We start from the raw sequence: 23204 nt of genomic DNA, 5'->3' as shown, positions 1-23204 counted from the left end.
TAATAGCCTAGTTATAGATAATGTGTAGTCAGCAATAGGGGAGTGATTGCTTCCTACATGAGCACAAAACGTGTACATTTCTCTTTGAAATGAGTCAGGTAGAGGGTTTTTTTGTCTTAAAGGGGCAGTGTTGTATTTTGAGACAGGCTTGAATAAGTACCAAATAGGCAGAAGGTAGGATAATTTGTCTGATTCTCTGTAATAATGGTATGGGCATAATAATGCATTTTATTTTATAAAGTGGTTTCTAGCATCAAAACAACAACATTTCCAGTCACCTTGTCTGAAGGGCAAGTGGATAAACAGGTTAAGCCCTGTACTGTATGTTTTTTTGTCAAAAGTACATTTACATTACATTTAAGTCATTTAGCAGACGCTCTTATCCAGAGCGACTCATGGAATGTTGGCCTACATTGAACACCACACATTGGCTGCTACTATAGGCTAAATGATAGAACAGCTATTTCTATCTTAAATTGTTATGGGATGCATTTTCTCCATAGTTGTTTTTATTGTAGGCCCCTCTGGTGGGCCTACATTATGATCAAACAGAAAACAAAAGCCTACTTGGCCACTGTTAAAACGGTAACTTAAAGCTGGTACAGCCTCAGTGTTCACAGTAAACGCATGCTGAGATGAGATTGGAGATGTTGGTTAAAGCTGCCTGGCCCTATAAAAGACACTCACAAAATGTGAGTTTGCTATTCACAAGAAGCTTTGCCTGATGTGAACCATTCCTCGAACAACAGAGATCTCAGAAGACCTAATTGTTGACTTGCGTAAAGCTGGAAAGAGTTACAAAAGTATCTCTAAAAGCCTTGATGTTCATCAGTCCACGGTAAGACAAATTGTCGATAAATGGAGAAAGTTCAGCTCTGTTGCTACTCTCCCTAGGAGTGGCCGTCCTGCAAAGATGACTGCAAGAGCACAGCGCAGAATGCTCAATGAGGATGAGAAGAATCAAAGAGTTTCTGTTGACGAGTCTACGATACATAAAACACTAAATAAGAATGGTGTTCATAGGACACCACGGAAGAAGCCACTGCTGTCCAAAAAACATTGCTGCATGTCTGAAGTTTGTAAAAGTACACCTTGATGTTCCACAGCTCTACTGGCAAAATATTATGTGGACAGATGAAACTACAGTTGAGTTGTTTGGAAGGAACACACAACACTCACTATGTGTGGAGAAAAAAAGGCACAGCACACCAACATCAAAACCTCATCCCAACTGTAAAGTATGGTGGAGGGAGCATCATGGTTTGGGGCTGCTTTGCTGCCTCAGGGCCTGGACAGCTGGCTATCATCGACAGAGAAATGAATTCCCAAGTTTGTCGACATTTTGCAGGAGAATGTTACGCTATCTGTACCCCAATTGAAGCTCAACAGAAGTTGGGTGATGCAACAGGACAAGGACCCAAAACACAGAAGTAAATCAACAACAGAATGTCTTCAACAGAAGAAATATTGCTAAACTGAAACAGTTTTATAAAAAGGAATGGTCCAAAATTAAGAAAAGATTTGGTTGAGGTTATTGCTGCCAAAGGAGGGTAAACCAGTTATTAAATCCCATAATTTTCCCACCCTGCACTGTGTTTACACGGTGTGTTCAATAAAGACATGAAAATGTATAATTGTTTGTGTGTTATTAGTTTAAGCAAACTGTGTGTGTCTATTGTTGTGACTTCGATGAAGATCAGATCAAATTTTATGACCAATTTATGCAGAAATCCAGGTAATTCCAAAGGGTTCACATACTTTTTTTTGATACTGTAGCAGAACAATTGGAAGGGGTGTCCACATATGTTTGTATATAGAGTGTAGCTCAATGAGAAAAGGGGTGAAAAGAAGACACGGGAAAGAACCTTGGGGGTGGCCAGGCCAATCCAGGAGAGCACTGTGACCACTATGTCCACCACCATGAAGTGGATCCCTTCACCCCCGTTGTTCCCAGAGACCACCAGCTGTAGGAGCGGCCCCAGCCACAGCCTGGCGTATGGACGGAAAACCTGCAGAACAACAGCGTCAGAACCATCAGAAATATCAGGAACAGTATGTTGGAACCACACCTGCCAATCTTGATTTGAAATACAAATGGGAAAAATGGGAACGATGAAGGGTAAAACTCAGGGAGAAAATATATTGTTAGAGGATGGGTGGCCTCACCTCCTCTGTGTTGATTATCAGCTTTGCGATGAAAAGTCGGATATTTAGCGGTGTGGCTGGATTTGCCAACTTTCCTTGCAGGAACTTCATCCAGGGTGGGAGTTCACTGGGTACACCTCCCTAGACCACACAGAAGACAAGACAACATGTTGGAATGGGTCCCAATCCCCAAAATATACTATCAACCTTTCTCCAACTGCAATAGACAGACTTGTGCAGAATTCCAAATCCACCCCTAGCCCCTACTCCCTAGCCCCTACTCCCTAGCCCCTACTCCCTAGCCCCTACTCCCTAGCCCCTACTCCCTAGCCCCTACTCCCTAGCCCCTACTCCCTAGCCCCTACTCCCTAGCCCCTAATCCCTAGCCCCTAATCCCTAGCCCCTAATCCCTAGCCTCTACCTCCTGTAGATCTGATGAGGGCTGGATATGTGGAATCAATATTGCAAAAAGCCGACCAGAGAGATTAAGCCATAATAATGCTTATATCTATCAAATCCTCTCAGATCTACAAGAGTGCCTGGGGTTTAGGGGCTAAGTGGTCAGTGTGGAATGGAGCAGTGGAATGGAGCAGACCTGTTCAACTCTGGGAGTGATGTTGTTCCTCTGCATGTGGCCCACCAGAGACGTCATGGCCGCCATGCACTCGTGTTGGTTCAGTTCATCCATCTCCAGGTCCACAGTCTCCTCCTGAGCCGAAATGGTCTCGGCTCTCTGAGGTAACAGTCAAACATTTACCAATAAAAAGATACAACAGTGCAAATGAGTTTGTAGGCTCTTTGTGTATATTTATATCCAAAGAGACACACAGCTGTTCCTTCTGCTGAAGGTGCTTCCACTAAGTATTGACTCAGTATATCTTTAGGATATCTTAAATATTGTATATGTACTTATGCAATGTGTATAATAAAGGTAAGGGGCCTGTTAAGGGACGGGACAAGAGACTCTCCCATGGATACACTCTAACCCATGTAAAAGCAACCCTGGAGCATGGAGAGAGACAGCAGTCGGACTGACCCGCTTCCTGACTGTGCGACTTTGCCCCGCAGGATTCTGAGAATTGTAGGAGAAGCTCTGGACTCCGGTTGAGAAGTCAAACTGACTCATCTCCTCACTCAGACTGCTGTCAGCCATGTAGGACTGAGAGGAGAGGTATACTGGCTCCTCTGATGGGCAGAGACAGACAACACGGATAGAAAGGTTAAATATAGAGACAACTGTTACTTCCAACAATGTAACGTGAAGTACACTAAGGAACCTCAACTGAATGTCAGGTGGAGCTGCAGATTCATCCTACCTCCGTTCTCCTCGCTCACTTCTTTCCGAATCATGACGTATTTCTTCTTCCTCTCCATAGGAACCTATAGGGAGAATGAGAAGGCTATGCTCAGATTACTGACATCACTCTGATTACTCACCGACGTCGTCTCATCAGTGGGAGAAAAAAAAACAATATACCTCAATTTCAATAGGGAATCTGTACGTCCTTTGGGTATCAATGAGATTCTCGAATATGAATTGATTCTGGGGGAAAGAACAGATGAACATACATTATTGATTTGTATTGTAGAATTGATCATGTGAGATGAGCCTGGTACTTCTATACCCATACCATTTAGCAATTGTATTTCACCACAGGAAAAAAGTACATAGTTTATATGTTTTTATAAACTGAGTGTATATATTATAATGCACACTCTAGAATGCCCTTCATGCCAATCAGAAACAAGTATTCAACAATGCCATGGTATAACTTGTATTATAAACTGGGTGGTTCGAGCCCTGAATGCTGATTATATCTGTGGTATATCCGACCGTATACCACGGGTATGACAAAACACTTATTTTTACTGCTCTAATTACATTGGTAACCAGTTTATAACAGCAATAAGGTACCTCGTGGGTTTATGATATATGGCCAATATACCACGGCTAAGGGCTGTGTACAGGCACTCCACGTTGTGTCGTGCTGACAAACAGCCCTTAGCTGTGGTTGGCCATAAACCACACACCCTCGGGCCTTACTGCTTAAAATATACAACTTTATAAAATCTGCAATGCAGTTTGGTTGAATAACCCTTTAGTATGGCATGACAATAGGAGTTGGCAATACAGCACAAACAGATCTGGGACCAGGCGACTTTGTATCACCTTCTCAGGTTTCTCTGTGAAGAGGAAGCCTTGGTAGAACTTGGTCTCGTTGAAGCTACAGCTGATGACTGCGATGGCACAGTTATACCCAGCACAATGGTACTGCCTCCTGATCTCCAAGAGCTGAGTTTCTCCTGTCATGTTCTCCGTGAAGGCTTCAAAGCATGACCTAAAGGGAAATTACAACTGGATTTAGCAACACAAACAGATTAAACTAGACGACTGGAGAAATTGATTGAGTAGCATTTTATTTATTTTTTACCCCTTGACAAGGTTAGGGGTGAATATATATTTAATGGATGGCTATATTGGAACATTTTATGGATGGCACCTTTAAAAAGATACAACTTATCGGTGGACTTACTTGATGAGAGTCTTTGACAGTTCGTTGCCCTCTGTTTTGACTGTGGTTCCACAGTAGGCCTGGTTGATCTGGGAGTCTTTGGAGTAAACCTCCTCTTTAGGCAGGCGAGAGTAGAGCAACTCCATCAGTTTGTAGCAGCCATTCTTCTTAATCAACTGGGCCTCATAAGCCGCTTCGTTGGACTGAAAAAAGTCAGAAATATTATTTTCAACTGGTTTAAATGTTTTTCAACTCTATGAGAACATTAGAAAAAGCTCAGTTAGGATTAAGTTTATCTGCAAAAACAAAATACATTTTCTAATTAGGCTAAGTCAAATAACATTTCAAGCCTTACACGTGACAGCAGATCTACACCAAAACACTAAGTTCTCTATGTTATTTTAAAATGTTTTCAGACCTTTTCAGTAAAGCACACGTCCCGTCATATAACAGATTAAAGCAATGAACCTTGTAGATTCCACAAAAGCCAAAGCTCTTTACACTTGTCATTAATGTTCCAACACTGTAAAAGACTGCAGAATATTAAATACAGATAACAAGAAAGCAACCAACAGACCTTGGTAAAGCGAGCGAGCAGTGCCGCCATGATGTCACCGACGTTAGCGCTGAAGAATTCAGCCAGGGCTTTTGGGCTGCAGTAAGAGGCTAATGGTAGCAGCACTCTCTCCAGCATGGCTTGGAGCATGGAGGGGACAGGCACGTCACCCTGCTGGATGGTCTTGTACACGGCACATAACAGCTGCACCATTCGCTCACCACTGGACCTGCTCACACACAAAACAGTTTTCAATCCACCTTACACTTGGAGAAACCAACACTGATCTAAACACGGTGGGGGAAATAAGTGCCTCACTCACCGTCTAGCAATTCTCTGGAAACACGTTTGGAACAAGTCCTCCATAATGTGCTTTGTATCGCGGCACAGAACTCCGGCCATTAATTTCAGCAGAAGAGGACTTTGAGAGAGTTCTAGGGCATCCAAAAACTGAAAAGGAGTGACATTCATGATAATGTACAAGAACAATTCAAGATATCATTAAATATATGTGGCGGGAATCAAACCCAGAACCCGGATGTTGCAAGAACTATGCGCCCACCACCTGAGCCATTAGAACACTACTGGTCTACCGAAGTGTCCACTTCTCCACCCCCTTATGGATTTAAAGTGGACTGGTGTAAGAACAATGTTGGAGGGACTTAGGTCTTAACTATTAAAGTTGATGGCAGACCAGAGCTCAAATACAGGTGTATTTGAGTATTTCTTTTTTAAATTATTATTTTTCTGTGTAGTGAGTATGTTCAAATAATGTGTCCCGAATCAACTACTTCTATTGGAAGTATTTTAAAGTATTTTTAATACTTATGTTAAATACTATTTTTTACATACCTAGGTTAAATGCATGAGAGTGTATTTGAGTATTTTCAAATAATTTCCAAGTGTATTTACAAATACATTCCAATATTCAACTACTTTTCAAATAAATAATATTGAAATACTTACTTCCAAATGTCTTTGAAAGTATTTGAAATACCCTAAATACCATTTTTGAACCCAGGTCTGGTTGACCTTACCTTTCGAAGACAGTCCATGTAGTTGTTGCGGTGCAGGGAGCCACGGGGGAACTCGTCTGACTGCATCGGGAAGTGGGATGCCACCAGTGCCTCCAGGGACGTCTGCAGCTGGGCCAGGGGCTCCTCCGGCAGGGTGGTGAAGAATGGCAGCATGATCAGTGCCTGGCTCTGAAGAGTGGTGGGGTTAAGTTCCCTCAAAACAGTGATTAACATTTTTCCTCTTCCATTGACTAAAGGAAAGACAGTTTTCCATGACTATGAGTCAATCCCATAGCACTTGTTAACAAGATTAAGGACTTAGTATTGTAGTGTGGCTTATGTTCCCAACCTAGCCATCCATGCTACCACAGCCAGTTAATTATCCACAGCTACCAAATGACCCTTCTCCCATCCCCAGCAACTAGGTTTTCAGTGAACATACCTTATAAAATAGGGCTTTAAAAAAAATAAAAAAATAAAAAAACATTTTAGATACCAAGAAAGAAAATCAGGAAGATTAAATGGGTTAAAACGACCTTAATGTTTTACCTTGAGATTCAACGGCAGGGCCATGTCAACGATGAGAGTAGTGAACGTGGAGAACACCAGTTGGAATGCTTGGTGGCCGGCATTGGAGCACACAGATGAATCAATCTGCACAGAATTGGATATACATATAGTTAGAATGAACAGTTAGATAAACTCATATAGGTTAAACACAAGCTAAAAACCTGGGTACTAAAATACAATGAAAACATGTTTAAAAAGATGAAAAGAAGCATATATATATATATATATATCTGGCTATGCTGCACCTGTAGAACCTTGGAGAGCAATGTGAGGGTGGCGGTTTTACTTTCTGACGTGGAGGCATTGTTGCCCCACCACGGCCTCAGCAGCTCCCACCTCTGCAGTATCCACTCCACCAGCCGACTGCCCTGGCTCTTCCTCATCGAGCGCTCCCGGAAACTGTGGTCCAGCATGCCGTTCAGCAGCACGCTAACCTGTTGCAAGGACACCAAAGAAATGTACAAATGTATTCTACAACACTTTTTGGTCATCTTGCTTAGAGAGAGATATACCTTGTCCATTTTCTTGGTAGGTCATGGAAATGTGTATTTTGCTTTCAACCCAATCCTTGACATTTGAACGAAGGTTTGATTCTAAATAATTTATGAGATGAGACCACTATTACTCACCATGCTAGGGTTTTGGGTGGCGGCTTTCATGAGCAGCGTTACGGTGGTATCCAGGTTGCTGAGCAGCTCTGCATTGAGGGTCATCTGGAAGAGGCTGTAGAAGTACTCTCCATGAGAGAAGCTGAGGAAGTTCTGCTTGCGGCTGCCCGCCAGAGGCACAGACAGCATGATGGTGTTCAAAAGCAGCTCTACCAGCTGCTCACTCTGCCAGAATGACGACAGAAGACAAACAGGTAAGCGTAGCAGAGACAGAGTTTGATGAAGTACTTGAGTCAAGCCGCAATCTGTGACCACTCTCAAATTCATAGCTGGAGCTATGAATACAATCACTGACTATCTACGAGATTAAAGTTTTTAAAATATTTGGAAGCTATACATTGTTTACAAAAAGATTAAAAATAAACAGAAGTCTGCCATGTAAGCAGCAAACTGCCAGAGGGCATGGATGTTGCTCTGTTGGCCTTAGCACCCCGCCTGCAAAACAATCTAGGGGAAAGACTGTATTAGGCTAGGTGTTTCCAACCTGTCCACCCAGGGAGAAGGCCAGCTGCACCAGTCCGTCGGCTAGCCTCCTGCTGCTCACGTCCATGGAAGGGAGGGCCTTCCTCTCCTCTCCGGGGGCGATGCCTTTGTATACCGCCAGGAGGAGTTTGGATCCCAGGGACTGTGAGTAACTGAGATCCTTTAACACACAGCAGAGAGAACAGTCACATAGTGAAGAGATTTCAGCAAGAGGGAAGGTGTGTAACGTTTACTATTTGTGCACTACAAGACAACAATTGAACTCTGGCCTAAGTAAAGCTGGGCCTAAATGTTTCAGCAGCATCAGGTAGATCAGTAAGACAGGGGTAAAGGAGAGAAAGAAAGAAAGAAAGAGTACCTGGCTGTGCAGAAGGGAGCTGAGGAAGCCTGCTTTGTGAATCTGTTTGCAGGCGGAGAGAAGCATCTCCATATTGGCATGGCTGGTACAAGTGTCTGGATGGTAAAGGTCCACGCTACACAAGTCCCCCACACTGAAGACAACACAAACCCATTATTAATCATCATTCCTACACTATGATTTACTCTGTGCTCTGATGATTTCCTGAAGAAAATTCATGATAGAACTCTTATAAAGCCCATTGTTCTCTACCTAACATGTTTAAAGGGCTACTTAAAAACGACAATGGTCTAGGGGTTGGTTTGGGACTGAACTGATCTTAACCTAAACAGAGGACTAATCAACACCATACAGACCTTTGCTGGGATATCCTCTTCCTGAGGCTGTCCTCCAGATCCTCTCTGTAGGGTGAGACCAGCAGGGCCTTCAGCAGGGGAACACACACCTCTGGCAGGTGCTTCATCACTTCCAGGTCAGCCATGTTGAAGCCAATAAACGAGGGTTCACAGACAGTCAGAGCCACCAGCTCCAAAAAGGCAGAGTCAAACAGATCCTTCTCCAGTAGCTAGGGACAGGGTTAAAACAGGTATTTAACAGTTTATTTCTACAAGTAAACAATCTTGCAAGTTTCCAGAAGGAAGCAAAGGAAGACCCGTGATATCATACCTAATTAACAATACAGCGAGACAGTGGGCATTAAATTGATAAAGGGATACATTTTACACTTTTCTGACACTTTATCCTCCCCCAAAAATACATGCAGCTTGTGATTGCATGGGGGAATTGTCAGCGATTTAGAGGTTATGTTCATACATTTTCCAGGAAGTACCGAAAGTTTTGTCTTGTTGGACACTAGCACAGAAACGAGGTGCCCATAAATGTCTACAAAGCCAAAAATATACATAAAGTAATCATTCACCTTCCAAAAGTCCTGTTGGCATTTGACCAGTACCACCGTGGCAAACTCCATGAGTCGTACGATGATGGTGCACTTGCTGTAGTTGTACTGGTCTCTCTCTCTGGGACTGAAAAGGGAGATTCTCTGGCCTGCTCTGAAACAGCCCTCTGCTGCCTCCAGCTCCTTGGTGGCCAGTTCAGCAAGGAAGAAGCCCAAGGCATTCAAAAAGCTGGATTTCTCATCAGAGCCTTCCAATAAAGAAAAAAAACTTGTGACTGAAATGCAAGTGTGACCATATTGGATTCAAACCCTGGTCTCCTGTGCGTCACGCTACTTTGTTAGCCCTCTGAGCTAAAAGCGAGTCCTCATGTCTCAGGCAACGTCCCTCATCATACGAGTGTGGCTCACCAGTGAGTTTACTCACCTAGTATCTGCTGGGGCTTGATGATGTGTAGGCCGATGAATGTGTTGTAGCAGTCGAGGGCAGCCAGCAACAGGTCCATCCACTGCAGCGCGGCCCTGACGGTGAAGGGGCCGGCCAGGTGCCTGAGGGTGGGCTGGGAGAGCAGCCCTCCACCCTCCAGCCTGGAGATGAGGAAGCCCACACCACGCTGCTGCAACAGCTCCTGCAGCCATTGGGACGGAGACCTCTCTCCTAAAGACAAGAAAAGTCCCATTATGATCTTTGTGAGCTATACTAAGCCTTGTCTCAGGGTAGTAAGTTGGTGGTCTGTTGATAGCCCTCTAGCAGTGTGGGGGCTGTGCTTTGGCAAGGTGGGTCTAGTTATATCCTGCAAACCAAACAGCAACATTTTCTTGTTTTTATTTTATTTACGGATAGCCAGGGGCACGGTTCAACACTCATATACAAACAAAGCATTCGTGTTTAGTGAGTCCGCCAGATCAGAGGCAGTAGGGATGACCAGGGATGTTCTCTGTTTAGTGAGTCCGCCAGATCAGAGGCAGTAGGGATGACCAGGGATGTTCTCTGTTTAGTGAGTCCGCCAGATCAGAGGCAGTAGGGATGACCCGGGATGTTCTCTGTTTAGTGAGTCCGCCAGATCAGAGGCAGTAGGGATGACCAGGTATGTTCTCTGTTTAGTGAGTCCACCAGATCAGAGGCAGTAGGGATGACCAGGTATGTTCTCTGTTTAGTGAGTCCGCCAGATCAGAGGCAGTAGGGATGACCAGGTATGTTCTCTGTTTAGTGAGTCCACCAGATCAGAAGCAGTAGGGATGACCTCTTAAGTGTGTGAATTGAACCATTTTCCTGTTAAAATGTAATGAGTACTTTTGGGTGTCAGAGAAAATGTATGGAGTAGAAAGTACACTAGATTCCTAAAGAAAATAATGAAGTAAAAGTAGCCAAAACTATAAATAGTAAAGTAAAGCACAGATACCGCCAAAAACTACGTAAGTAGTACTTTAAAGTGTTTTCACTTAAGTACTTTACACCACTGGTCAGTGTTATGTGCAATGTGGTGTGGTGCCAGGGCTTTATAATTTGATTGATTGACTGATTGAATAATATTGCAGTAAATAAACAACTTTTTCAGGTCAATTGTGTTTGACCTTTGTCTCAGAGCCATAGAATTGCACATTTAAATATTTTACCTTTTTTATTTAAATGTGTCTTAATAAATAGAAGTTTAAAATAAAATGTTTAAACATACTATAGTTAGAATGTGTTATTGTCACATTTGTCTTTTTGTTTTTTACAGAGGAACAGATACAAAGTAGAGTTCACCTGGTAGCAGGGGCACAAGCTCGTAGAAAAGCTCCATGCACTTGTGCCGGCACTCTGTTTGAGGTCGCCCACACTGCTCCAGAAGCCACATAACAACATCGGACAAACACACATTTTCATCAGGGGGAAAGCCCCTGGTGGAAAAGAGAGAAGATTTAGTAAATGATACAAGTCAAAAATGCTTTAAAACGGAGTTGCGTGTACTTGAAGTCGAAATTGCAACCATCCCAAAAGAGCGCCAGCCTAGTACATTGCTAACCTTGGAATCCGCCTCTTGGTGTTCTGCTGATTGAGGTTGGAAGCCTTGTACTTGATGATCCTCTTAAGGTGGTCGATAGCACTTCCACACTGTTGCAAGGTTCCTAAGAAAGTAGAAGGATTTTATTCATCTTTATGGCGATATATGGATTTGCGTGATGATGCATATTGTTGGATTTCAGCACCTCGAGATCTTAACTGTATATTATGACCTCTCTGGACACACGTAAAACCTAATTATTTTGTGGACTTTTGTTCATATTGAACATCATGATTAACAGAGCACCAACAGGAATTTAGTGACAATCCTTACCCAAGGATCTCTCGTCTGAATGGGCCAGTCCCAGGCTTTCAACGAATACCACCAGTGCTTCAAAGACAAACTGCTCCACCAGGGAATTCTCTTCTCTGCACAGACAAAGCAAACAAAAACAAATTGCAGTCTGTAGTGTAGGCAATCTAGCCACATTTCCTTTATTTCCTAGTATGAGTGTCCCGTTTACTGCACTAACACGCTTCACAAAGTCAAATAAGACCTTACCTGAATAGTCGGTAGATACTGTTGAAAGCCAGAGCAGCACCCAGCCTCTTAAAACCATTAGGATGCAGGGCCAGGCTGTAGATGCGCTTGAACAGAGACTTGATGTTGGCTGGGCTCTTCTCTTGTTGCTTGGGGGTGGTCTGTTTAATGGACCACTTGATGAACTCGTGAATGCAGCAGCCACAGAAGTCTCGAAGTGTGCTATCCACAGGGTCTATCACGCCATCCTGAAGAAAAAAAGATATAGTCAGCAACCTTTCATAACAACTGCTGTAGAATTAGTACATTTCAGTTTTACACATTCACTCCTGGTTGAAATACATTTGTGATAAATTCTGGCAACATGGGACCAAAAGCATGGAAGAACATTGCAGTTGCAACTACTTTTGCTATCAGTTTCATTCTATTAAAAATAAATAGTATTTGAAATTCAGTAGGGGAGAATTACCATAATAGCCTCCAAAACAGCAACTGTGTCCTGACTTTCAAATTTCTTGTTGTTGGTGAACCAGTGGATGAGCTGCATCACCAGTGGTTCGAAGAGCTGCCTTGTTACCTGAAAACAAAAAGTTGAGGTTCAAATACATGATTTCTGTAGCATCTACAGTGTATTCGGAAACTCTTCAGACTCTTGACTTTTTCCACTTTGTTACATTATAGCCTTATTCTAAAATAGATAAAGAAAAAATCTGCAATCTAACCACAATACCCCATGACAAAGCAAAAACTGTTAATTTATTGAGCAAATAAAAAAATACTGAAATACCACATTTATATAAGTATTCAGACCCTTTACTCAGAACTATGTTAAAGCACCTTTGGTAGCGATTACAGCCTTGAGTCTTTTTGGGTATGACACTACAAGCATGGCACACCTGTATTTGGGGAGTTCTTCTCTGCAGATCCTCTCAAGCTCTGTTAGGTTGGATGGGGAGCATCGCTGCATAGCTATTTTGAGGTCTCTCCAGAGATGTTTGATTGGGTTCAAGTCTGGGCTCTGGCTGATCCACTCAAGGACATTCAGAGACTTGTCCCGAAGCCACTCCTGCTTTGTCTTGGATGTGTGCTTAGGGTCGTTGTCCTGTTGGAAGGTGAACCTTGGCCCCAGTCTGAGGTCTTGAGGGCTTTGGAGCAGGTTTTCATCAAGGATCCCTCGGTACTTTGCTCCGTTCATCTTTCCCTCGATCCTGACTAGTCTCCCAGTCCCTGCCGCTGAAAAACATCCCCAAAGCACGATGCTGCCACCAACATGATTCACCGTAGGGATGGTGCCAGGTTTCCTCCAGACGTGACGCTTGGCATTCTTGGTTTCATTAGACAAGAGAATCTTGTTTCTCATGGTCAGAGTCCTTTATGTGCCTTTTGGCTAACTCCAAGTGGGCTGTCATGTGCCTTTTACTGAGGCGTGGCTTCCGTCTGGCCAATCTACCATAAAGGAGTGGTGAAGAGATGGTTGTCCATCGGGTTCTTGGTCACCTCCCTGACCAAGGCCCTTCTCCCCCGATTGCTTAGTTTGGCCAGGCAGGTCAGCCCTAGGAAGAGTCTTGGTGGTTACAAACATCTTACATTTAAGAATGATGGAGGCCACGGTGTTCTTGGGGACCTTGAATGCTGCAGAAATGTTTTGGTACCCTTCCCCAGGTCTGTGCCTTGACACAATTCTGTCTCGGAGCTCTACGAACAATTCCTTCATTCTCATGGCTTGGTTTTTGCTCTGACATGCACCGTCAACTGTGGACTCTTATATAGACAGGTGTGTGCCTTTCCAAATTATGTCCAATCAATTGAATTTAGCACAGGTAGACTCCAATCAAGTTGTAGAAACATCTCAAGGATGATCAATGGAAACAGGATGCACCTGAGCTCAATTTCGAGTCTCATCGCAAAGAGTCTGAATACTTATGTAAATAAAGTATCTTTAAAAAATAAAATAAAAGATGTATACATTTGCAATCATTTCAAAAAAACATTTTTTGCTTTATCATTATGGGGTATTGTGTGTAGATTGCTGAGGATTTGTTTTTATTTAATCCATTTTAGAATAAGGCTGAAACGTAACAAAATGTGGAAAAAGAGAAGGGGTCTGAATACCTTACAAATGCGCTGTATATATAGGCCTTACAAAGTGGTCATGAAGGCTACATCAAGCCTAGCGGTTAAGAGCATTAGGCCAGTAACCAAAAGGTTGCTGGTTCGAATCCCTGAGCTGATAGGTGAAAAATCTGCCGATGTGTCCTTGAGCAAGATACTTCACTCAGATTGCTCCTGTAAGTTGCTCTGGATAAGAGCGTCTGCTAAATGACTGAAATATACAAATATATCAAGGCTACATTAAGCCTTAAGCTGATGTTTTGTCTGAAGTCCATCAGGCACAGCTAGAGCCTAGGTCCTCTCTAGAATTATTCCTAGGTTCCTGCCTTTCTAGGGAGTTTTTCCTAGCCACTTTTTGGGGGCTTAGGCTGGGTATCTGTATAGCCCTTTGTGACAACTGCTAATGTAACAAGGGCTTTATTAAAATACATTTAATGAATTGAGTTGGACTAACCTGGTCCACGTCGCAGGCGAGCCGGAGCAGCACAGGAAACAGGCGTTTGTGCAGGTTGTACATAGGAAGGCTGCCCTTCTTCCCTTCCACCATCTGAGAACCCTTGCCCACCATGTATACCACCAAGCTATGGAGCAACTCACAGGCTGCCACCTGAACACAGCACATACACACAGCAACAACTTTAAATACAACTCTTGAGAAGTGCACATTGGATAAGTGCTGGCTCTATTCAACTCAATGCCGTGTATAGAGCTATATTCTCTTTCCTTATTTCAGGGATCTGCACACATTCACAACAGTCCCAAACTATTAGGTCTATTAGATATATACTTAAATCAGATTTTTTGGGCCGTCTAGCTTCCTTGTAAAATATATATGTTTGTTTTGAGGGGCCATACTTTGGTTTGCCTGTCACTTGTTGACAGCGCCAGCTCTGTGATGCGAGGTAGAAAGGGGTCGAGGTAGATGACGGGCTTCATGTCAGTGAAAGGCACAGCGAAGCTCAGTCTTTTCTCAGAGTCCCAGGCCACAAACTTCTTCATCATCTCCTCGGCTGAGGTCGCTGGTGAGAGAATAAGATCCTATATAAAGATCCTATATAAACTATAGAAACATACCAAAGGTGATATATAAAGATATGAGGGTATGGTCGACATACAATTAGCTGATATGCAGACGTTCAAACACATCACAGGAGGTTGGTGACACCTTAATTGGGGAGGGTGGGCTCGTGGTAATGGCTGGAGCGGAATCAGTGGAATGGTATCAAATGCATCAAACACATGTGGTTGATACCATTCCATTCACTCCGTTCTAGCCATTATTATGAGTCATTCTCCCCTCAGCAGCCTCCTGTGATGCACATATTAGGTATACATACAGTACACACACACACACGTTTGTTTATCGTGTTTAATCAAAGTGGTAGTTGTAAAATACATCTAGATCCTCACCGGTCACCAGATTCCTGTTCAGCTGCCCTCCCAGGTGTCCCAGCAACCGCACCACCCTCTTCCTCACCATGGCAATGGGAGAAGCTTCCTCCTGACAAACAAAACATCATGTAATTAATATTTGAGAAACGTATGCTTCGGTTACTTATAGCCAGGAAAATGACTCCTACTACTTATTACCATGGCAACCTTCTTGGATCTCTTCAGGAGCTTAGCCATCACTTTGCTGTATCCTTTTTCTTTTCCCGTGGATAGAGACGTCACCTCCCAGGGGCTCTCATCCTTGTCTGCAATCAAGACAAAAAGGGGAACAGAATTATAGCATACCGAACAAACAAGTAGGTCAGATTCCCTGAGGGAAGTACAGCCAAATAGAACAAAGATATTCTTTGTAATTTCCTTTCCAGACTGAGATTAAGCAAGAATGGATGGATGGACAGCGAGGTCAAATCACCGTCAGCAGCGGCTGTTTTCAGGTATCCGTCGAGGTGGGGCAGGATCTCCCTGTAGTATGGCTGCATGGTGTCCCGGGGAATACGTGACGACCACGACTCCAGAGCGTCCAGCGCTGCATTGGCCAGTGGGGCATGGCTCAGGCCCAGCTTCAGAGCCACCTGGGGTACACCAATCCCAGAGAGCGGTTACGTCATCAATTGGGATGAATGGAAAACAGCACCTATACATGTACATGACTTCGTACCAGGTAGGTAGTTATATGTTGAGTTGAAATGTTTTAGGTAAACCAGTAATAAACCCTCATGAGAGGGAGCTCCCAACCTGAAGTGGGGAGATGTATGCCTTGATGTCCAGAGCAACTATGTCATGATGAAGGGAGAGAACGAAGGTCAAGCAGGAGGCCAGGAGCTCATCTTTATACTGCTTCATTCTCACAGCCACCTAAGGAGACAGTGACATTCCAGTACATCACTCTGACCAAACAATCTGGCCTTTAACACCGCTCTTCTCGTTCTAGAGTCGATTCAAAAAGTAGTCGTGCTGTACCTCTTTTCCAAACTTTGAGAAGAGTGCAAAGCAGGCGCTGCTTTGAGCGCTTTTGGGTCCGACGCCCTGTTAAAGAAAGTATAGTGTACATCAGCCATCAAGTACATCACATCACATCTACATCAGCCATCATGTACATCACATCACATCTACATCAGCCATCATGTACATCACATGTACATCAGCCATCATGTACATCACATGTACATCAGCCATCATGTACATCACATGTACATCACATGTACATCACATCCCATGTACATCAGCCATCATGTACATCACATGTACATCAGCCATCATGTACATCACATGTACATCAGCCATCATGTACATCACATGTACATCAGCCATCATGTACATCACATGTACATCAGCCATCATGTACATCACATCCCATGTACATCAGCCATCATGTACATCACATCCCATGTACATCAGCCATCATGTACATCACATCCCATGTACATCACATCCCATGTACATCACATCCCATGTACATCCCATCCCATCCCATGTACATCACATCCCATGTACATCACATGTACATCACATCACATGTACATCACATCCCATGTACATCAGCCATCAAGTTGCAGAACATACAGCTGTGTAAACGTGGCATATATAACCTTTAGTTCTAAACTTTTATCCAGTGCAGTGACTGAATAGATAGTGCATACGACCCAAGAGGGAATCAAACCCACGACGCTGGAGTTGCTAGTGCATACAGCGCAAATTATATCAAACATCTTTTCAAAAAATAGTAATGGGATGGAATTGATTAACACGGTTTACCTGGAAGTACTTGATTCTCTTGGCTACTTCCATGGAGACAGAGAGTAGCTTGTAGAAGCCACTGACAAGCGGGGCTCTTATGGACTGAAGGATCAGCTCGTGGCTCAAAGGGTACACCCACTGCCCAAAATAGTCCAGACGCTTCTTCAGGAGCAACTCACTACAAGGACAAACAGATAGAGGCCTCATAATGTAACTAGAGGTACGGACTCAGGTGCCAAATTGGCATACAAATACTCGGCTTGAAAGCACTGGATGATTTAGGCTGCATTGAGGATTCCTCAGCACAGATTTGTGCTGTATAGCCGCTTTCTATAGTTGTTGTTATGCCAGACAGCACACAGAGATCTGGGACCAGGCTAGTGGATGGGGACTGGTACTGGTACCTGCAGAAATCAACCAGGTTGATGAAGGCAGTGAAGTCCTTGGGTTTGTTGGGAAGGAGGTGGGCTGTTGGATCAGAGGACGGCAGAACCATACTGCTGCTGACCTGGTCATCCTGATCCTATGACAACACAAACCACATATTGATCAATGAGAGATTCTCATTTGTTTACAATATCAAGTATTTTCACGCGTGGCACATCTTTATTCATCGGCTAAAGCCGGGACACATCAGTGGTGACCGTTTTTAAAAATGATTCACCACAAATCAAAAGTTATTATCAGAAGAGGTCTCACCTCCTTCTCGGTGTGGACATTCTGAACTGAGAGGTCCAGCTTCTCCACAATCCTCAGGATGGATTTCACCAGTTCATCATAAAGCAGGCGGCTCAAAGACCTCAGGGTAGCGTTCTGGGTTTCAAACCCCTTGTCGAGAAACCCAGTGTCCTACAGCAGAGGACATTTTGAGTCATTGATAGCAAGGAACACTTCATCAACCAACACTGTATGTGGAGGACTAACCTCTCATGGACAGACTACGTAAGCATAAATGGTAGCGTCTAACCAAATTATGCACAATTTAAGTTCTGGGTTAACCGAGATGAGTTGAGGACTAACTAGGCTAAGAGAATCAAACTGAGCAAGGAAGATTAAAAACATATTTCCCCTTAGAACCAGACCTGGGTTCAAATAGTATTTGTTATCTTTGATAGAGCCTGCCTGCAGAACTAAATGGGTGACGTTTACACTTTTAGGACTATTCTACTGGGCCAGGCCAAGCTTAATCAAGTGCAGTTAAAGTATCTGAAAGAGAAAAATCCTATTCTAACCAGGATCTGCTTAGAACAGCACCCTAACTGGTCACACACACACACACACACACCTTTAGATGATCACAGTCCAAGAGACCCCTGAATAGATCCAGGTAGTCGCGACAAGAGGGAACCCTCCATTTCCCAGTCTGCATTTGAGAAGCCTCTGCAGACTCCCCACCAGTCCCGGTGACACTCTGAGCGTTCTCCCCCTCCTAATAGAACAGTTACCACCATTAACAAATTCCCAATGACAACAACTGATCCCGCCAACTGACAATATCCCATCCTCCCAACTGACTGACAATACACTATCCTGCCAACTTTCAATCATGGTTAGAGAAAATATACCTTTAAAGTATACATTTAAATAACAAAACTATGCAACTAAGTAGAGTTGATGAAAACAAGGTCAACAATGCATAGAGCACAGTCCATGTAAGGAATGTATGATATTCTCATATTAGAGCATTAAAACAGTGGCATAATGTAGGGCCAAAATGACCTTACCTCAGGAAGGACAACTGGCTTCGAACAAACACGAATCAAGCCCTGGTGCACTGAAAGGAGAAAAATAAAACTATTCTGGCATAGTGATGCATCAGAAGTTACGGTAACAACAACTTTGACGACTTAATGAGGCCTTCATAAACCCTTTATAAGGTCGATATAGATTTTATTAATACTATACACGTACAACAAAGGCTTTAGAAAAATGTCCTTACATCTGGCACTTTGGCGATTGTGTCAAAACCCTTTGCAGCCTCTACCTAGCATGGCATTTGTTTACAGCCTAAATGATTGTAGCTTAAATGGTTTGTGAAGCAACTATGATGGCTTTATAAATGGTTTTTGAAGGCTTCCATAAATGGCATATATTATAGGCTAGAGTCTGACTCAGTTTCTTCAACTCACCCACAGAACTGATGAAGCTCCAGAATACTGGACCCTTGGATGCCATGGCGACAAGCACCTTGACGATGGCACGAGTGCAGGTGGGCTGCATTCTCACGCTGTACTGAGGGAAGCTGTCGATCTGTACCACCAGGAGGCGCTCTAGCACAGGTGTGTAGACCTCAGGGATCTGTGGGTGCACAATAAACAGTGATATGGTAATGCTAGTCTCTCCACCATCTGTAACTAAAGTTACATCGGTTGGAACATAGGAACAATTATTGCGGTGCGCTAGATTTAGCATCACTGATTATTTGGACAAATCACGATTTCGCGGGGGTAAGCATTTTTCAGATTTCAGAAGGGGAGGGGTTCATTTGGACTGGGTTCTGGTGTTACCTTGTCTAGGTGGATGATGACACTGGCAATGGAGTCCAAGAAGCTGGGGAGCTGGTAAACTTTGTCCTCCTCTCCGTCGGACTCAGTGAGGTACATCTGTTTGCAGCGTTGAATCAGCTCTGTGTACATCAGGTCCACGTCTTGAGGGCAAACCACTTTACATGGCTGCAACAGCAACAATTATACAACAAATGGTTCAGTAATGCAAAATAAACAGTGCACTGGATAAATTAAATAGATCACAACTTCAAAAGTATGTACATATCAGTGACTAACTGTAACATACTACAACATAACAACAAACCAGTCAGTGGCTTTTCCAGCAGGACAAGCCCAAAGGGATGAGGGGAGAAAGTAGAAACGTACCGCTGCAAAGAACCCATAGCCACGGATAGCAATGGAGAGCTCCTTGTGAGTAGAGTCCATGGTCTTGATTATGGCACAGAACTTCTGCATGAAGAACTTGAGCTTGCCTTTGTGCTCCTCAACATTCTCTGCCACCTGGAGAGCAACCTAAAGCGATAATCCATCAAACAGTTATATTTCTCAGGGCAAAAAGGAAACGCACTACTGCTTGCAAAACAAAGGAATAGAAATACGGTTATTCATAAAAATCCTCTCAAGTGAAACATGACCTATATCTTATGAAACAATAAGTATAGGGGACAAATGAACTGACGCCCTTCTGTGCAGCAACTGCAAAAAAAATGTCAACAAATAAAACGCCACCATTAATTTGTCTGCCGGCAGTTCCACGGTAACAGAATGACTCAGAGACTCCGATTTTTCAATTTCAAAATGTAGGTCAAACAAAAACCGATGATTTCAAAGTTAAACCAACCATACAACTCGATGCACAAGGAATGCTTTTAACAATTTCCATGGAAAACTATACAAAAAACACATTTACTTGAAGAACCGTGCAGATTGAGAATTTTTAGGGCTCATAGACTCTAGCCACCCTCGTCATAGACTGTGCTCTCTGCTTCCTAATGGCAAGCGATACCGGAGCGGCAAGTCTAGGACTAAAAAACAATTTATCAAATGGCCACCCGGACTATTTACATTGACCCCCCCCCCACCCCCTTGTTTTTACATTGCTGCTACTTGCCCTTTATTATCTATGCAGAGTCACTTTACCCCGACCTACATGTACAAATCACCTCGACTAACCTGTACCCCTGCACATTGACTAACCGGTACCCCATGTATATAGCCTCATTGTTGTTATTTTATTGTGTTACTTTTTATTACATTTTTTACTTCAGTTTACTTAGTAAATATTTTCTTAATTTTATTTCTTGAACTGCATTACGGTTTGTTCTGTCATTCTGTTACCAAACTTTCCATCTGCACTGTTCTTCAAGTAAATGTGTTTCTGTCAAATGTTCAGTAGACATTGTTTTGTAGACATTGTTTTGTAGACATTGTTTTGTAGACATTGTTTTGTAGACATTGTTTTGTAGACATTGTTTTGTAGACATTGTTTTTCATTGGTTGGCTTTAAATACATTTTAAAGTGAAATATCGGAGTATCAGCATCATTCTGTTACCATGGAATTGCCCCTAACTACATACTGGCTTTCAGGGACATGGTAAGCCCACCTGTTTGAGGAAGGACTCCAAGGCATAGTAACTGGTCTTCTTCATCTCCTGGTTGATGTGTCCACACAGCTTGGACATGACATCAAACAAGGCTCTGTAGTGGTCCATCAGCAAGTGGCTGAATTGAGCTGCATGCTTTGCTAACAATCGCAGTCCAGCTACAAAGCGTAGAAAAATGGCTTATTGTCAAGCTCAAACAATGCTGCATTTGATTGAGATTGTCTGGTGCAATGGAAACAAAGGAGTAGTCATGAAAGTGAAAATTATTTAGCAAATAATTTGGCACTCAATGCAGTAAATCTTACCAAAGGTGACAGCATAACGGCACATCTCCACCTGTTGAAAAGAGAGGACGTGAAATAAACGGAGGGATGAACAGTCCTATTGCTCACATTAGACCACCTGTACGCTACCACGTAGGATATTGAGAGCACTAATTGTATAACATTTTACCAACCTGAGGACTAATTGTCTTCAAGGCATACTCAAATATTTCCTTTGAGGTTCCTGGGTCTAAATAAAAAATAAAAATAAATAAATATGGAAAATACAGGATTACCTGAAGACAAAGTCACTTTATTGGTGCTGAGAAATCAGAAGTTTACGACTGGAAAAAAAGCTTTCCATACAGGAGCAACACATTCAGTTAAGTAAAGGCAATAAACACAAAACACACGCACCGTCTTCCACTGACTTGGTGAAATTAACCATTAGTGCCGTGATCCCTCTCAAACATCCAGCCACAACAGTAAGCTTTGGCTCCTTTGTCGATGAAGTCATCTAAAAATGGTTTCAACATTGCAACCAAAAGAAAATTCAATTCAATACACACAACAAAATCGATTGGAATTTAACTGTAGGCCTAAATATTGCACAATGAACACGGCTCAAATACCACACAGTCTACTGCAGGGATAGGCAACTAGATTCAGCCGGGGGCCGACTTTTGTCGGACCGGATGTTTACGGTACAGAATTATAATACTTTGTACACTGCAAATTGACCAACTTGTTACTTGAAAATAACAATTATTTAATATCTTGATTACAATGAGACACGATCACATAAAGTTGTGGCCAAATAGATAGACACCCTTGCACATTTCTTAAATAATTCTCCAAAACCTGTTATGGATTTTCAAAAATGCAGAACCAATTTTATTTTTGTAAACTTAAGTTTAAAATTGTAATTTAGAAAATAAAGACAAATTTGACATGGACAAAATTAAAAAGTATATATATATTTTTTTACCCAATTTCAATCGTCTTATCGCTGCAACTCCCCAAAGTGCTCGGGACAGGCGATGGTCGAGTCATGCGTCTTCCGAAACATGACCCGCCAAACCGCACTTCTTAACTCCTGCCCGCTTAACCCGGAAGCCAGCTGCAACAATGTGTCAGAGGAAATATCGTTCAACTTATGACCAAAGTCAGCCTGCAGGCACCCAGCCCGCCACCAGGAGTCGCTAGTGCGTGATGAACCAAGTAGTGGCCCCTCCGGCCAGCCTCTCTGGCCAAACCCTCCCCTAACCCGAACGACGCTGGGCCAATTGTGCGCCGCCCTATGGGACTCCCGGTCACGGCCGGTTGTGACACACCCTGGGATCGATCCCGGGTCTGTAGTGACGCCTTTGACCGCTGTGTCTTTATATTTGTCCACAACTATGTCTCTTTTTTTATTCATGGAAATACTTGGGAACAGATTTACTAAATAAAACTCATTTTAGCTGAATTCCTGGTGAATTTACAGTTGTTTTGAGGGGACGGTTTTGGCCTGCGGGCCACCTGTTGCTGACCCCTAGTCTACTTTATATGGGATGTACCTGAAGTTTCAGCTCTCCTAAATAGGCTCTGTAGAGTTTATCTGAGTGGTTGACCATTTCGCTGGGATGGACCTCACCCAAAACTCCTAAGAGCTCATAGATTTTACTGAGAACTTTTGAAAAAATAAGACAAATCAGAAACACAAATCAGTGTCAATAGGACTTGCAGGTAAACTAGTGTTATAGTATACTGCATTATAGAGAGAGCAGACAGAGTGATTCCTATGCCACTGGAAA

General features: G+C 43.1%; 1 protein-coding gene across 1 annotated transcript in view; it reads right to left on the bottom strand.

Annotated features, from left to right (window-relative positions):
• prkdc (protein kinase, DNA-activated, catalytic subunit) overlaps positions 1 to 23204 on the bottom strand; it is a 43739-nt gene that overhangs the window by 18462 nt on the left and 2073 nt on the right. Inside the window, exons 6-49 of the mRNA XM_046292848.1 lie at positions 22968 to 23080; positions 21826 to 21925; positions 21603 to 21658; positions 21451 to 21481; positions 21146 to 21303; positions 19907 to 20053; positions 19541 to 19705; positions 19163 to 19331; positions 18758 to 18807; positions 18319 to 18462; positions 17733 to 17882; positions 17438 to 17556; positions 17052 to 17211; positions 16257 to 16322; positions 16032 to 16151; positions 15709 to 15868; positions 15435 to 15541; positions 15255 to 15345; positions 14700 to 14863; positions 14299 to 14451; positions 12202 to 12309; positions 11754 to 11980; positions 11526 to 11620; positions 11214 to 11316; positions 10955 to 11088; positions 9632 to 9862; positions 9229 to 9455; positions 8666 to 8874; positions 8310 to 8442; positions 7953 to 8111; positions 7430 to 7633; positions 7046 to 7234; positions 6780 to 6884; positions 6252 to 6419; positions 5537 to 5664; positions 5236 to 5443; positions 4680 to 4861; positions 4316 to 4484; positions 3623 to 3688; positions 3462 to 3525; positions 3182 to 3330; positions 2741 to 2878; positions 2167 to 2286; positions 1866 to 2009 (exon numbers count right to left, since the gene is read on the bottom strand). Of these exons, the coding sequence (XP_046148804.1) occupies positions 1866 to 2009; positions 2167 to 2286; positions 2741 to 2878; positions 3182 to 3330; positions 3462 to 3525; positions 3623 to 3688; positions 4316 to 4484; positions 4680 to 4861; positions 5236 to 5443; positions 5537 to 5664; positions 6252 to 6419; positions 6780 to 6884; positions 7046 to 7234; positions 7430 to 7633; positions 7953 to 8111; positions 8310 to 8442; positions 8666 to 8874; positions 9229 to 9455; positions 9632 to 9862; positions 10955 to 11088; positions 11214 to 11316; positions 11526 to 11620; positions 11754 to 11980; positions 12202 to 12309; positions 14299 to 14451; positions 14700 to 14863; positions 15255 to 15345; positions 15435 to 15541; positions 15709 to 15868; positions 16032 to 16151; positions 16257 to 16322; positions 17052 to 17211; positions 17438 to 17556; positions 17733 to 17882; positions 18319 to 18462; positions 18758 to 18807; positions 19163 to 19331; positions 19541 to 19705; positions 19907 to 20053; positions 21146 to 21303; positions 21451 to 21481; positions 21603 to 21658; positions 21826 to 21925; positions 22968 to 23080 (6083 nt within the window). The remainder of the gene's footprint in view (positions 1 to 1865; positions 2010 to 2166; positions 2287 to 2740; positions 2879 to 3181; positions 3331 to 3461; positions 3526 to 3622; positions 3689 to 4315; positions 4485 to 4679; positions 4862 to 5235; positions 5444 to 5536; positions 5665 to 6251; positions 6420 to 6779; positions 6885 to 7045; positions 7235 to 7429; positions 7634 to 7952; positions 8112 to 8309; positions 8443 to 8665; positions 8875 to 9228; positions 9456 to 9631; positions 9863 to 10954; positions 11089 to 11213; positions 11317 to 11525; positions 11621 to 11753; positions 11981 to 12201; positions 12310 to 14298; positions 14452 to 14699; positions 14864 to 15254; positions 15346 to 15434; positions 15542 to 15708; positions 15869 to 16031; positions 16152 to 16256; positions 16323 to 17051; positions 17212 to 17437; positions 17557 to 17732; positions 17883 to 18318; positions 18463 to 18757; positions 18808 to 19162; positions 19332 to 19540; positions 19706 to 19906; positions 20054 to 21145; positions 21304 to 21450; positions 21482 to 21602; positions 21659 to 21825; positions 21926 to 22967; positions 23081 to 23204) is intronic.

The sequence above is a fragment of the Oncorhynchus gorbuscha genome, linkage group LG12, assembly GCF_021184085.1.
Source record: "Oncorhynchus gorbuscha isolate QuinsamMale2020 ecotype Even-year linkage group LG12, OgorEven_v1.0, whole genome shotgun sequence".
Classification (NCBI taxonomy): Eukaryota; Metazoa; Chordata; class Actinopteri; order Salmoniformes; family Salmonidae; genus Oncorhynchus; species Oncorhynchus gorbuscha.
This window is presented reverse-complemented; position numbering and strand designations above follow the sequence as displayed.